Source organism: Micromesistius poutassou (genome assembly GCF_964030765.1).
Source record: "Micromesistius poutassou genome assembly, chromosome: 10".
NCBI classification, from domain to species: domain Eukaryota; kingdom Metazoa; phylum Chordata; class Actinopteri; order Gadiformes; family Gadidae; genus Micromesistius; species Micromesistius poutassou.
The window spans coordinates 19,431,310-19,447,593 of record NC_140280.1 but is presented as its reverse complement, the minus strand read 5'-3'; the positions used below and the strand labels follow the sequence as shown (position 1 = coordinate 19,447,593).

At 43.6% G+C, this 16,284-nt stretch overlaps 1 protein-coding gene across 1 annotated transcript; it reads left to right on the top strand.

Annotated features, from left to right (window-relative positions):
• Nucleotides 1-115: 115 nt before the first annotated feature.
• slc47a1 (solute carrier family 47 member 1) lies at nucleotides 116-10,228 on the top strand. The gene is made up of 18 exons (XM_084474381.1): nucleotides 116-417; nucleotides 1,744-2,034; nucleotides 2,256-2,357; nucleotides 2,797-2,865; nucleotides 3,487-3,635; nucleotides 3,858-3,900; nucleotides 4,186-4,230; nucleotides 5,072-5,169; nucleotides 5,754-5,851; nucleotides 6,157-6,270; nucleotides 6,664-6,731; nucleotides 7,348-7,456; nucleotides 7,735-7,810; nucleotides 7,899-7,968; nucleotides 8,129-8,261; nucleotides 8,551-8,645; nucleotides 8,818-8,907; nucleotides 9,411-10,228. The coding sequence occupies exons 2-18, from the start codon at nucleotides 1,750-1,752 to the stop codon at nucleotides 9,759-9,761; spliced, it is 1,995 nt and encodes a 664-aa protein (XP_084330507.1). The 5' UTR covers nucleotides 116-417; nucleotides 1,744-1,749; the 3' UTR covers nucleotides 9,762-10,228.
• The last annotated feature ends 6,056 nt before the right edge of the window (nucleotides 10,229-16,284 follow it).

The window sequence follows — 16,284 nt, the reverse complement described above, 5'->3', positions numbered from 1 at the left end:
CGGCGCCCTAGCGCCCTCGATTGACCCACCGCCACTGCCACTAGAGAGGAGCATTGGCATTCTAAAAGTAGTGGTGGATTTCATGATTCGTTTGAATGAATCAGTTCGCGTCGGTCAGTTCGCCAGACTCGGCTCCTCCCTCGTTCTCATTTTCAAACAAATCACGATTGTGCATTGGTGCAAACGGTCATCAATCAACACAACATTAATTAAGTTTATGTTTTAGCTGAGGAGCGCTTCATTCGTTCGGAATCGGGATGTTCGGAATCGGGATGTTGTTGCCTGGCTGGCTCTTGTGACTTCTCAGTCCTCGAGTCTTCACCGCTAAACACAGTCAGTGAACGAACGGCGACTCGAGAGTCAGCGACGAGTCTCGCAGAACGACGACGAACGAGTCGAACGAGAGTGCCGAATCAGGTCTGTTCGTTCACTTTAAAGGCAGGAGCTAGGGTTCGTGTCATCTTTGTTATGCATCCTTTGTTCTCTGAAGTGAATGAATGCATTAAATCAAGATGTTTATGAACAAATATAATTAAAACAATTTATAACTGCATTTTAAAAATAACCTATGCAATAGCATCCAAGTCATGGACACATATTACCACCAACATAACATAAAATAATTAATGACATTTGATGTTGATTGGTCAGCCTTGGAAAGAAGCACTTAATACATGTTGACATGATAGGAGCTGTTTGCCTACCAATCCAGAGAAAACAGTCCTTAACAAGCTCCGTAACAAACTTGGAAACAACCACTCACTTAGCAGCGCCATACAATGACTCTGGTGAAGGAACAAAATGAATAATCCCATTAAATTGAACTGTTACATAAACACATCCATTCACACATCTTACTGAATGAACGGCTGCAAACGTCAAACATTATTTAAAGCTAAGAACACGACAATACTTCATCTAGTTGTACAAGACTAAATCCATAGGTTCCTTCGATTTAGGTTAAGGCCTTGAACCCTGTCAAACCTTCAACGATTACGATGAGACAATTTATAACTTCTCTCACCAAGTTACTTTAATGCGTAGTTCAGACTGATCAAAGGTTGTATGCATTTCCATTAACCATTAACACACATCTATGTGCGTAACGATGGTTGTAATGACAGATAGCTGCTCTGTCCCCTCTAACGTCTGGGAGCTAAGGTGATGTTGCTAGTGGATATCCCCTGAAGAACAGTGATCCAATCAGTTCAATTCACTGATTGACTGATGCTGATTAAGTGTGGTAAATATCTCAGATCCAGAGGAGGATGTTATTGTGTGCACACACACGCACAAACAAACAGACCTACACACACACACACACGCACACACACATGCCACAGCGTATTATATATATATTATATAATACTGAGAAAATGCGCTTAATGCCTACACATTCACGTTCTACGCAGCCACCAAGCCCTCGTCAACGCTGTGGTGTTCTTTAGCCAAGGAATTCCAAAGTCTACAGGGTTAATCTTGTGTTAGCTTGACGGCTGTCCTCACTAGTCCCCGGTTTCTTGGTGTTTCCTCCCTCCCAGTGTGTGGACCGTTGATCAGTAGACCGGGAGCAGGGCATTTCACAACAACCGCATGGATTAACGGCACGTGCCGAAACCCCTCCTTCCTTCCTTCTCTCATTTCTCACTCACTTTCCGTCTCTCGGTTTTCTTTATACTGTCCCTCTCTCTCCGCTCTCTGCTTTCTTCTCCCCTCCTCTTGTCTCCTTCTCTATCCCCGCAGGCCCGAATGGAGTCTGGACTCCAGGAACCGGCCAGCTTCGGGCAACCGGCCGGGCCAGGTTCCGGGCCAGGTTCCGGGCCAGGTTCCGGGCCAGGTTCCGGGCCAGGTTCCGGGCCAGGTTCCGGGCCAGGTTCCGGGCCAGGTTCGGTCGCTTCTAAGACAGTGAAGGTGGACGAGGCGACAGCGGCGGCGTTGAACTCCAAACTGTTTGGATGTAGGATGATGCGGAGGCTGATACCTCTGGCCTACAGAGCAGAGCTGTACCATGTACTGAGGCTGGCTGGGCCCATGGTAAGTAAGGGTCCAACATGCACGAGGACTGTGTAGCCCCCCCGCATGTAGACCATGTAGACCAGCTCCATGCATGCATTCATTGATATGGTATTGAATGGCTTTCCTGTGACCCAGCCATGCTCCACAGGTTGAAGATGGGAGATGCTTCTGCTGAGCAGTGTTGGTGTGGTTGGCTTGAGTGAAACCTTCCTGCATCTTTTGTTTCTCTGTGACTGCAGCTCGTGTCTCGTTTTCTGAACTTCTTCTTGCCATTTGTCATCGCCATCTTCTGTGGACATATAGGCAATTCAGAGCTGGCTGGATATGCACTGGCCTCTGCGGTATTTACACTTTCCTGACTTATTGTTGTGTGGGATATTTATTTGCAGGGCTGTTGCTGCTTTTGTAGGAAAGATGGGAACGTGAGTAGACAACCAATGTCGACGCAAATACAAATATAAGAGCAGGTTTCCAAACTTTACCAGATATGAGTGCAGGATTTTGTGAGTGATTATAGTGTTTATAGTAGTATATTTAGATAACGAAAAAGGAGATGTACATATCATTTCAGTTATATTAGACAGAATCCATTAGAGGACATATTTAAGTATCGGGATGATGTTTTTAAATACTTCCCTCAAGCATTTGAGGAAAAACAATTCTGTACAGAGGGTTTGGGGGCAATATACGGTAATACAGGGTGATCTATGAAGAGAATCTGTGTTCCACTTGGTTTCTGCATCCTCTGAACCCAACTGTTTGTTTCCAACCTGCTCTCAGGTTATCAACGTGACCACAACGTCTACAGGCTATGGCCTGGCTGTGGCCTGTGACACGCTCATATCCCAGGTGACCCTAGCATCTACCCCAACCCAATGCTACTGAATCCTAATGTAGCCAGGGGGAGGGGGCGTATTTATGCCCTTTAATTATACTAGATTTGAATTATCGAAGTACACATTTGAGCATTTGGATATTGTTCATTTTACGTTATACCTTACACCTGAGAGTGCAAGGTCAACTTCAGTGCACCTAAAGTTAGTTAGTTCAGTTAGTTTAAGTTTGTTAGTACATTTTGGTTTGCTGAGATTAAGAGTAGACCATTAGGCCAACCAAAAACACTGAATTTGCATAAGCCTGTTAATATACAACAGATTTATGCACAGTCATGATGACAAAGAAATAACTTCTTCAACATTTGATATATCATCATGAGCCTACTGTTGGCTTTTAGCATGAACACACTGTGTTCAAGAGACTTACATAGAATTGTCATAAGGACTATTTCACGCTCAGGTCTGCCTTCAGGCAGACAAACACCCTCAGCACCAGACAATCCCCTACCCCCCCTTTCATATACCTTCATCCCTCCGCACGGCGCCATCCTTGGCAGGTATTCAATTCATCTTAAGCATAGGAAGTTTTGTTTTGTCCTTTTGTCCTCTGACCATAGTGCTTGACGCGTTGCAGACGTTTGGCGCTCATAACATGAAGCGCGTGGGCAACATCCTGCAGAAGAGCATCCTCATCATGCTGCTATTCTGTCTGCCCTGCTGGGGGTTGCTGCTCAACACTGAGTCCATACTGCTCCTCCTCGCCCAGGAGAGGCAGGTGGCCAGGTGAGTGCCCTGTGCTCACCTGGGAATCCGTTGGAACAGGACTGCTGTTATGTTATTAATGAACATTAATGAAAATTTAGTAGTGGTAGTCATAATAATTGTTGATGGCGTCAATTGTGGAATGATGGCAGTACAATGACGTGATGATGATGATGATGATCATCATCATCATCAATGATTTATTGAATGCTGACCCATGTGTGTTCTGTTTGGTGGTTTTAGAATTGCCCAGCAGTATATTATTGCCTTTCTCCCAGCCATCCCAGTAAGTATCACGGGCGTGGAAAATGGATCATTGACATGGATCATAGACATAGATCATGGACATGGATCATTAAAGTACTTGCTTTTAAAACTGGTTACTAATCATTACCAGTTCATCTATTCATTATCTATTGGCATCTGAATATAGAGTGGCCATATCTGAAGATGCGTTTATTTCATATATATTGTTATAACCGTTGACTTTTGAATATAGATCATTTAATACATGAAAATAGAGAATGTAATATATAGGACTGAAAATCCAAACCTCTCCTCTCTCCTACAGGCTATGTTCCTGCACCAGCTGCAGGTCTCCTACCTTCAGAATCAGGTATAGTTCCTCTATAGTTAGAGGTCTCATACCTTAAGTTCTGAATCGGAGTCAGAGGAGAGTTTGAGCTCTCATACCTTCAGACTTAGGTATAGTCCCCCTATAGAGTTTGAGGTCTCATACCTTAAGTTCTGAATCTGGTATATTTCCCCTAGTGCTGAAGGTCTGATACCTTCAGACTCAGGTATAGTTCCTCTATAGGGTTGGAGGTCTATACCTTCAGACTCAGGTGTAGTTCCTCTATAGAGCTGATGGTCTGATACCTTCAGAATCAGTGTAGGCTATCAACCAATAACCAAATTACTAAACTAATTAAAGGCCATGACACACTGTTACCTTCTGTTAAATTCCTTCTTTCTGGGTCAGACTGGGAATCAATTCTGAGGTCTTGGTTTGTTTTCCTTGGATTTTGGCACAAGGGATTATAACATCTGATCCTGTGTATTAATGAAATTCTATGGCAGCAGGTGTCAGTATACAGCTGTGTTCCCATGTCAATGCAGGATTAAATGCATGATTAAAAAAATATCTAATCACATTTTGAATGTCCTCAGTTTATATAAGCCTTCCTTCAATTTGTTTACACTAAGTAAACGAGGACCGTTTTGTGAAAAAAATTGGGTTATAGTTATCAAAAATGTTCGCCGCTCACGCGCTCTTCGCATGCCCACTGACATTTTGCAGAGTCTCACTCCAGCTAAAGTCCCAAAGTTGGCCACCCTGGGTGTAGTTCCTCTACAGAGTTGGAGGCAGTCCCTATGGAGTATAAAAATGACAGTTGATGTGTGTGTTGATTATCGTACATTTCCAATGTTTCAATGTTTTTTTTTTGTGTTGTCAGGGGATCATTCTCCCTCAGATGTACACAGCAGCCGCAGCTAATGTAATCAACCTGGGAGTAAACTATGTCTTGATCTTCACCCTCGACATGGGCGTCATGTAGGTGTGCAGTTGTTTTACTGTTATTTAGCCTAGCCCCATAGGTTAGCTGCATAGCCTAGCCCCATAGGTCAGCTGCATAGCCTAGCCCCATAGGTCAGCTGCATAGCCTAGCCCCATAGGTCAGCTGCATAGCCTAACCCCTTAGCTAAGTCCCACAGCCTAGCCTCATACCATTTCTACATGGACTGGCCCCTTAGCCTAGCTTCATTGTGTAGATGCAAAGCCTAGCCCAATGGCTTGCTACACAGACTTTCCCCATAGCCTAGCCTCATAGGTAAGCTGCATTGCAAATGCCATAGACCAGGTGAATAGCCAAACTACATTGCCCAGCCACAGAGCTTTTGACTTTATGTACAAGGGGGTTCACACGTTGTAATGACAGGACTCTGAAAAGGACTTTAGCTTTAGTTTTATAACATGATTTTTTATTTGATTGTTATATAATGGTATTGTTGCTGTTGTTGTTGTTATTATTTTCCCCATTAATGCTTTGAACAGCGTTATTATTTTAACAAAAAAAGAGGTTCTTCATGAGTCTCCATGATAGCAGGGTTGACTATTTCAGCTGTGTTTGTTCACAGCGGATCAGCGATAGCAAACAGCCTCTCTCAGATCACCATCTGCCTGCTCTTGTTTGGCTATATCCAGCTGATGAGTCTCCACAAGAAGACATGGGAAGGTACGAACTGGTGTGATTAAGGACACATCCAGGGGAGTGTCCACGGGGGTGGCACATACCCCCCCCCCCCCCCCCAAAGCATTTGATTGGCCACCCCGAATGTCAATCCTATTAAATCTGGAATATGAATAAAATAAGTCTTATCCAGTGTTATGCCAGTGTTATCCTTTGCAACCCCTGGGTCACCACTACTAAACTAGTGTGGCCACGGTGGTCTTATGGTCTTAAGGAGAGGCAGCTCTGTTCGGTCACTGTGTTATATGCGTTCCCCTCATGTGCATAATAGATCTGGTCTTTCCTGCTAGGCTGGTCCACCTCCTGTCTGCAGGACTGGGGTTCCTACATGCAGCTGGCTCTCCCCAGCACCCTGATGGTGTGGTTTGAGTGGTGGCTCTGGGAAATCGGATGCTTCCTCGCCGGTCAGTGCTCCAGGGGGGTCTTCAATGTAAACACCCACCGGCTTCTTGCTGGAACTGTGGTGACACACAGATTAGATTTTTTTTTTTTTAAGTTGACAACAATGAGAGGCTGATGGAAACCAGAAGGCAGATGTCTTTGCCTTGCCTAATAATACGGCGAGAATTAGGAGGATGATTCTTCAGTGTTTTTGCATGTAAAGAGAGAAAGAAACAGAAGACCGAAGGATAAGAGAATGGTTGATACTTTCCTACATTTACTGCACCAGCCACCGCTTATGTAAATAATAGTTTGCATGTTTAGCTTCCTGGATAAATTCAAAATGACTGATTAATATATACCATTGTGTAGTATATATACTTATATACTACATATTTTCCGGACATTTTCTCCAGGTACTCTTGGTGAGGTGGACCTGGCTGCACAGCATGTGCAGCTGGAGATAGGAGCCATAACATACATGGTACGATCCAGCTTTCACCATTCTATCTGACACTGCCTACATGGTACGATCCGTCTTCACACTATTCTAGCAAACATTGTAGGATCCAGTTTATGCCATTCTATCTAGCAATCTAGCATGCATGGCACGATCCAACATATCCCCATTCCATCTGGCATCTTTGGTAGGTTTCCGTCCCTTACACCATTTTTACTAAATGGCGCTGCCATTGCTTGAGATTTTTTACAACCAGCAGCAGATCAAACCACCAAGTGTGAAAAAGATATGGCCCCCCCCCCCGCAGTAGTCTATGGCCTAAACTCATTAATATTACATTGTTAATAACTCCTTAATAAAATTAAACTGTTTTACGAGACCTAATAGAGACATAATAGTATGGAGATGAATTAGCTACTGAGATTCTTTCTGAATAGACCAAGCAACGAATTTGCATTTCATAACAACAATTAAGTCAAAATGTCCCTGTTGACTTAGAGTGGTAACCGGTCTTTTTGCATCCAACCATGGCTAGCCACCCATAGGCTAAATGATCCCCATTGAGTCGCCTCTGCATGGGCTTCACAAACAAGCGGTCATGGTTTGCCAGTCTGCTGGTCTAACATGAGGTCCTTCACAGTTCCCTTTAGGCATCCACGCAGCTGCCTGTGTGCGTGTCGGGAACGCCCTCGGAGCTGGAGACACGAAGCAGGCCCTGGCCTCCTGCAAGGTCACCCTGTCGCTGGCAGGTAACACACACACACACACGCACACGTACATGTACCACACACACACACACACACACGCACACACTCACACGTACATGTACCACACACACACACACACACACACACACACACACACACACGTACATGTACCACACACACACACACACACACACACACACACACGCACACACTCACACACACACACACACACACACACACACACACACACGCACACACATGCACACACTCACACACACACACACACACGTACAGGACTTATGAAGCTGTGTTTTCCCTAGCCCTGGTGGCTGTGCTCCAGGGTTTTGTGCTCCTTGGTTCCAAATCTAAGTTGGGATACATATTCACCTCTGATGAGTAAGTTGGACACCAACATGCATTTATCCTGGTTGCTATACTATGTGCTTCTCATCTTCTGGTGTACTGTTTTCTCTTCCGCACACAGACTCATTGTGAGCACAGTCACAAAGATCCTGACGGTCTACATGTTCCTGCAGTTCTTCGACGCACTTCTGGTGCGTTTGAACACAACAAGGCGCTCACTCATGCCTTACTAAAGGAGCCTCTTTATTCCCTATGAAGAATCACCTGCAGCCGTACTGACATGCAGTGTCTGTGTCTGTTTGTCTGCGTATGTGCACGTGTTCTCCTACCCGTGCACGTCTGTGTGTTCAGTGTGTTTGCTCCGGGATCCTGATAGGCGCTGGGCAGCAGAAGATAGCGGCGGTCTCCAACCTGGTGATCTACTACTGCATCGGCCTGCCCATCGGAGCGGCTCTGATGCTGGCCACCCGACTGAGGTTACTAGGTGAACCAACGCAAGCCAACGCAATATTTCAATTCTTTATCCTACATTCACTTGATATGTTCTGGGGCTCATGGATTCACCCCCTGTGCATGTATTCACGTGTAACCGTGAAATTAAGGGAAGAGGTGGCAGTGCCTCTCTTGTACAAAGTAAACTGCATCTCTTGTTTTGTTTTTCTAATTTGCAATTCTGTGTGTGTCTTTGTATATATGTGTGTGTGTGTGTGTGTGTGTGTGTCTGTGTGTGTGTCTGTCGGTGTATGTGTGTGTGCGTGGGTGTGTATTTGTAGGTTGGTGGACGGGTCTCTTTACAGCTTCAGCCGTGCAGACAACTTTCTTCCTAACACTTATCTATAAACTAAACTGGCAGAAAGTCACAAAGGAGGTGGGTTCACATGGTGGCTATTTAACTGAGTTGTTTTCTGTTGTTTTTTCTTTGACATACATGTGCTTTCATTTGAATTGAATCAAATAAAAAGGAATTGAATAATAGCAAATCATGATGATAAAATCATCATGAAATGCATTTGAAATCGGATAAATGCATTTTGTTTCAGGCCCAGGTTAGAGCTGGAAAGAGACTGTGTGTGACATCACAGCGCACTTCCAAAGCTCTTCTACCAAACATCCCAGACTGTCCAAAAACAGTGAGTATGTGAGAAGAGAGGAGACTGTGTTTCTCAAATGGACCATAGCTTTAAGTGTCTTGCTTTTGTAACACAGACCAAGATACAGAAATAGAAAACTGAAAATGAGGGTGGATCCAAACATAAGAAGTGATTTGAACTCAGGATCTGATTGGCCACCCTGGCAGTAAATCCTGTTTACCAATTAATAGTAGACCTCAATGACCTTTCAACTGGTTGGGCTGTAGTGCCCGGCTTCTCTGACTGAGCGATACAATCCCATTCGTTTAAACTTTCTTACAGAGGACGTTTTTACAAGAACGCCTAAAAACAAGTACAAAACAACGAGCGGCTATGTTCAGTAGACTCATATGCACATTTATATTGAGTCATCTAAATCAGCTGCATTCGTTTTTTATCCAAAGCCGTGTACAAGTAAGCCCGAGAAGAGAACATATAAACCACGAAAGGTTGGGCGTCTCTAAGTCTCTCACGCTCTCCCCGTCCGCGTGTGTCTGACGCAGGAGGAGCCCGGGGACACGCCCCCAGCGGTCCGCTACAGACCCGTCAGCTCCGGGGAGCCGCCGGAGGGGAAGGACGACGAGGCCAGCGGGATGGAGGCGGAGATGGAGGCGGACGCGGTGGTGACACCGCAGGCGCTCCTCTCCGGCGCCCAGCTGTTGCTGAGGCGGGGGTTGGCTCTGGTGCTGATGCTGGTTCTCCTGTCCGTGGGGATGGCGACCTATTTCGCCTTCCCGCCCGCGGACCTCCCGCCTCTGCCGAGGGGCAACGTGACCACGGCCTGGGACGCCAACGCCACGGTGACCCCCGTACCGTGGTCGATAAGCAGCGCCACGCCAGAGGCGACGGTGTAGGGGCAGTGCAACTCGTCGTAGAGGAAAGAACAACCCTTTTGTGCAGTAGTTTCTGTGCAGCAGTCAAAATTGAATGACAATATTGTGCACCAAATATATACTTTTTCAACTATTCTGTAAATATAGATTGTTTTCTTCTTAGCTCATGAGGGATTTTTCTTGTCAAAGTTTACCTTTGAATGTGAAGGGGTTGTGTGAATTCAATTAAATCATGCCCTTTCCTGTGTTATAATTTGCATATGTCTGCATTTTTGCCTTCCTATCTTATAATAATGATTGTGCAAAAAACGCACATGCCTTTTTTGAGTAAAATAAACAACCAACATGTTGATCAGCACATCAAATTACGATGACAAACTTGACAAACAATTTGAAAAGAGGACTAAAAAAATACCTTGACTGGAAAAGTTCACCCTGTCTTATGGAAATCACACCAAGCCTCTGTTTATATATGACACGTTAGTTATAAATAAACAGATCAATGGTTTGCTGTAACATGAACATTACTGGCTCTAGACAATGATTTTCTTGCTCACACATTTATACCCTGACCTTTGAGTTTCTGTGTGATAACTGGATATCTGCATGCAAGTTATATCATGCTAGTTATATCAAGAAAGAAATCTAAGAAAGTTTAAAGACTATATATCTGTGTGTTCCATTACATAGGCGTAGATTTCAATGCATGATTCCCAGGGGTTACATCCCCCTCAATATTTAGAATACATGCATTTGTATGCAATGCATAACGCGCCTGTTGGAATGACCACACAAGCTAAAGGTTCTTGTTGGGAGACAACAACCTGAGTGCCCTGTAGCTCCACTTCGCCAAGAAGACCCGCGGGGAAGCCTCCTGCCTCATAGCCCCACAGAGATAAACAGCACACCAGCATGCTGGGCACAGCCGCTGCAAGAAGGGCCCCCACTCCTGCAGACGGTCATGGGTCACAGGTCAAGGTTATGAAAACACAACAACTTGAACAGGGTTAGCACATGGAATATATGAACATTCTGACGTACCGATAGTAGTATTCTCATTCCTAGACCAGCAAGGATCAATTTGACTGGATTTAGATGTATATAGTCTTGAATTAACCGTTTGGTGTGAACACTGAGCTGTCCTCACTGAGCAAATTATTTGAAGAGATGAATGAGCTTAGTGGAACATTAAAAGGGCTGGAGATTAACATACACTTAGTAAAACCCAAAGTCAAACTCAAAAGACTTGAAGAGCGTATTGAGCAATAAGCCATAGGAGTGGCCGGGATTTACAGTGTTTCGAGAACAGCTAGGGGCATTGTTAAGGGGTGTATTAGGAGGCATTGTTAAGGGGTGTATTAGGAGGCATTGTTAAGGGGTGTTACAGGAGGCATTGTTAAGGGGTGTATTAGGAGGCATTGTTAAGGGGTGTTACAGGAGGCATTGTTAAGGGGTGTTACAGGAGGCATTGTTAAGGGGTGTATTAGGAGGCATTGTTAAGGGGTGTTACAGGAGGCATTGTTAAGGGGTGTATTAGGAGGCATTGTTAAGGGGTGTTACAGGAGACATTGTTAAGGGGTGTTACAGGAGGCATTGTTAAGGGGTGTTACAGGAGGCATTGTTAAGGGGTGTTACAGGAGGCATTGTTAAGGGGTGTTACAGGAGGCATTGTTAAGGGGTGTTGGAGGAGACATTGTTAAGGGGTGTTACAGGAGACATTGTTAAGGGGTGTTACAGGAGGCATTGTTAAGGGGTGTTACAGGAGGCATTGTTAGGCCTGACACAAAGCAGATAATTTTGATTGTTTTGTATCTTATATTGTATCTTATTTTACAGTTTGTGCTTTGGCAATGCCAATGTATGTTTTATATGCCTTTCAAGCCCTTTGAACCTTGAATCTTACAGGAATCGTGAAAGACTAGATAAAAGGTTCAAGTTCCAAAGGGCTTTATTGGCATGGGAAACATTCATTCACATTGCCAAAGGACGAAATGAAAAATAGGATAACAGGAGGAGGATTCTTCTCTGCAGAAACGACTTGCTTATGATTTTCGTCATACAGTAAACGCTGGATATCATATTACTTTTTCTTTTCATGACATTCACTCTTGCTCTCGTACTTGTCATGCTTGTATACAGTATCCTCAACGTCACCCATTTGATTTGATTTGGGCATAGTTCTCAGTCAACAGAGCAGCCTCAGCAGCAGCGGAAACATCCATATTTGGCAAATGAGGGAGGGATTTGTACGGCCTCCTTCTACTAGTGTTGTGGTCTGAGTGTGCATGCTGCATTACAAAATACCAGTCCAACAGTTATTTATCTAATTTCAGTGTAAAAATAGTATATCCACGCATCAATTATGTGCGTGGCCTACCAACCTGCAAGTTTCTCGTTAAAAAAACATTCTTGTAAATAGGCCAACTCGCGAGGCGTAATGTCTGCTAGTGCCCTCTACCTGTGACATGAGAGTATCACAGGCGGAACACATAATTACAATCATGAATTTGAATGATTACAAAATGAGATTAACCACATGGGTTGAAAAGCCAATATTTGATTAACAACGTATTCTCACTGCCATGTTATGCCATTCTGCTCGTTCTTTCCCATGTAACCACAGAACACCACAGGCCTACTGATAAAACCCGTCAGAAACGTCATCAACTGGGAAACGACGCTACCTCAGTGAATGTCAGAGGTTTTGATTGTAGAATTGACAGCCTCATTTGCTTTAAAGTTTTGGTTTTGAATGTTCCTCATCCTCATCCTCATCCGCTTATCCGGGGTTGGGTCGCGGGGGCAGCAGCTCAAGTTTTGAATGTTGTGTGACGTTTTGTAAGGCAGGCACAATGAACAAATAATTGCAATAATCAACATTTATATTTTTAAGAGTTTATGGTACAGTTTAGAATTCGATGTTGTCACTAAAGATCTAGTCCTATAGATATCGGACTGACAGTAGCCTCATTTTATGTTTTATTCTAAACCTGCACTTGTCGAGGAATAAATACATGGTTCATTAATTTGAGCCCTATTGGATGGGTTTAATCCTTATTTTTTTAAGTTTGAACAAAATTGTGACAATGTAGGTTTGAATGTATAGCCTATATATCTATTGGCTATACATTTATTTATTGATAATGTTCTTGACAGCTGTAAATACATTGAACATATGATTAGCACAGTTTACTTTGCCATGAATTCAACCTTGACATTGGTGCTGTCAGTTTTATCATTCTGACCCCTTCATTCTAATATAGAACTTGTCCACCATGACTTCACATGACCACCTCCATTATGGCATAAGAGAATTGGGGGATTAGCTAGTAATGGTTAATCGGTCATTGTTTTGTCATTAATTGCAAAATTATTTGTTATTATAGGATGAAATTGTTGTGTTTGAAACTACCACAGCGTTTCTCATGCGAGACATGGCAAACAACTTTTTCATTTACCTAGCTTCAAATGTTTCTGCCGCAAAGAATTGTGGGAGCACATTATCTCCTTTCCTCGTAAACGATGGTTCAGTGTACCCTTTGCTAAAAGAGATAAGCAAAATGAAAAATGTAGGCACCTTTCCCTAGTGTTTAGAGAATTCGACCAGCACTTATCATGAAAGAAACGTAGAAACTTCCGGGCCATTTCACTCAGTTAGTAACCTCCTTAGGGACAAAGTGGCGGCTATGACTCTAATGTGGAAGGACCTGAACAGTGGCACTATTTTAAAAGTCGCTACATGCTGACTCCAAATGTACTCAAATGTATACAAGTAAATGGAAAAAATACATCTCAATATACAGTCACAGTCAAAAATAAGTGTCACCATTTTTGATGGCGAGGCCTTGTTGAGGCCATTGCTACTATATTGTTGATATGAACCTTTAGAGAATGACTGGAACCAATTTGTTGCACCTTTCCGTTGCTCAAACAGTACTGCAGTAGGGGGGCCTGGGTCGCTTGTCATTCTTTTGACTCTCACGTGATTTGTTCATCATCAACACATCTTACAATATTAATTCCTAGAATTGAGGGGAGGTTTAGATCTTAGGTTGAAAGTGGTAAAGTTATTAAACGTCAAAGACACTTTGACACATTGTGACAAACAACACCATCATGGAGACTATAAATCTAACCTTTACTGAAACTGCAATTGGAATAGATTTATCAAAATCAAGATCTCCTGACCGGAGCTCAAAATGTAGTAACAGCCTAACGTATAAACATCCGTCTTCATCAGAGGACTCAGACCTCTCTTGCCTATTCCTCTTGGCCTTCTGTTGACACATATCTTTAGGTGGGGCTACCATCTAAAGTAATAGCCCAACAAAAGCTCTGTTGAACATTAAAATTGCTGCTTTAACAAGGCATCAGTTAGTACCGCATTTTTAGGTTATTTCCTTCGTTGGACAAGTGTCCTTGGACCAGCCTTTGAAAACGGCCGGAGATCTGCTGTTTCGCAGTTGTGGGATGAGCCGGAGAAGGAGAGGCCCACTGTGGGTCCTGTAATCTGTAGGGTGGGAGGAGAGTTGAGTCTGGCAGATAAATAACAAAAGATTGGGCAAACTCAGATTCCTCAAAGAGATCTCTGATATCTCTGGTGATGGTCACAATTGGTGTAACGTCATAAATGGACATGGTCTTTACAGGATTGTACTCCTTCCAGGAGTCACCGGTGCTTGACAGCCGCCGGAGTTGATGCGTCTGTTGAAAGTCCATCCACTGATCTATCACGGGGCTGGAGTTAATGAGAACACTGTAGAGGGAATGAAAGTATGACCTCACCATTTACTTTGGCACAGTCAAGGCCATCGACAGAGATACGACCCATGATTTTCTAAGCGCAGCAGAGAGGGCTTTTTGTGAACATTTTGTGTGGGTGGCTAAGTGCTTCACCAGGTCCATAAACAGTTCCTTCTTCATCCAGCCAGATGCGCCCCTCCCCTGTTTCCAACAGGCCCATTTTGCAGGAAGTAGTCTGTAATTTACCCTGGGAAGTACAAAGTAGGGGGGGGGATGCTGTACTGAGCCTGCCAAATGAGCTCTTCCGAGCCAGTATTTGTCTGATTTGTGTACTGTGGTAACGCCTGCCTCATCCATGTTCCGAATATCATGAAGAACAGATTTTGGTTTTAACATGACTTTTTTTCCAGGTTGTCAAAGAACACGGCGACATTCTCCCCGTTAAAACTTTGGGCTCCAGAATGAGCAGAGGAGGACGGTGTTTCAGAGAGCCGCAGAAACAATCAGTACTGGCCCCGCTCCGTGGTGGTGGGATTGCCGTTCTTTTTGTCTCGTTGCATTTGGTAGGCATGAATTTGGGACCTCTGTGGGTGAAAGACCAAAGGGGACGCCATGATGTCGTTCTCCGGCTGCTTTTCCTGATGAAGACTGAAAGTCTGTCGAAAAGCCAACTGGCCCTGATGGTGTGTTGTCGTAGCCCCCGGTGCTCTCAGTTGTCATCTTTTGGCATCGGTCACTATTCCGTGGTTCATATTAAAGTATTTTGCCGTGCAATGTATGATTTAATGGCTTATTTTTGTCCTGCCTCGGAGCAAAGCGCATCATATCTGGTGGCGTGCTGCCACTTTCTGACGTCATTAAAGTTCCTTTCTGCCGACAAAGAAGCCGATGAACTAAACCAAAACATCCCCACCTACATATGAAAACACATTTCTCATATGTCACAACCAACCCACCAATCTTTGATATCAACATGCTCAAAAGGCACCTTCCAGTTTGGCTGTGTTATGTACTGTGACAACCAACCTGTGAGAAAACCAACCACTCTACCCCTTGTGCTTATGTTTCAGCTACGGGCCAGGTGCTTGCTGCTACCCACAATCTGCTATGTTATTAAGAAAATTTCAAATACCGGTTCACATCTTGGCTCATGTGAACAGGACAATTATTTAGACTAAAATACATTTATATTTACGTGTTAAAATACGTTTATATTTCCGATAATAAAGCTGTGGGGATAGTGAGAAACCTTTTGACATGCTTATGTTATTAATTAATATTGATTAATTTTAAATATGTACAATTATCAGTTAAGGGCCTACTTTGAACAATATCAGTAAGTGTAATAAAGATAGACATATTTACTTTACACCAGAATGCACCACTAGGTGGCGCCGCTGGTTCTATCGGAGTATTTCAATCGTCTGCATTTCGTCCTACCTGAAATTCTACCTTATAATGCAGGCAGGGGTAGAGAGCAAGATGAGTTGGTTTATATTCACTCATTGAATTCACACTATGAAACTAATTCCATCTCGTTCAGGCCTACAAATAACACTTTCAGTAAACATAACAGAGACCTCCCCATTCTGTTGCCAAATGGAGGTTTCCCCATTAACTAGACTTCTAGTCTATATGGGTAGAGACCATTTCATATCTAGTCAAAACATGCAGTCTCAGTATGGAGTGTAATCGAGGTATTTAACTATTTGATTTAAATACATTTTCATGCAGTTTATTTCTTGAAATTTCTAAAACAAGGTTCTTCTGAGCGTCATATTTTGTTGTCATTGTCAATTAT

What these genes read in the sequence shown, in the direction of transcription:
- slc47a1 (XM_084474381.1), top strand. Translation starts at nt 1,750, where the DNA reads ATGGAGTCTGGACTCCAGGAACCGGCCAGCTTCGGGCAACCGGCCGGG. An exon ending in GATATGCACTGGCCTCTGCG is followed by an intron (nt 2,358 to 2,796) that starts GTATTTACACTT and finishes ACCTGCTCTCAG; the next exon opens with GTTATCAACGTGACCACAAC. An exon ending in CCTTTCTCCCAGCCATCCCA is followed by an intron (nt 3,901 to 4,185) that starts GTAAGTATCACG and finishes TCTCTCCTACAG; the next exon opens with GCTATGTTCCTGCACCAGCT.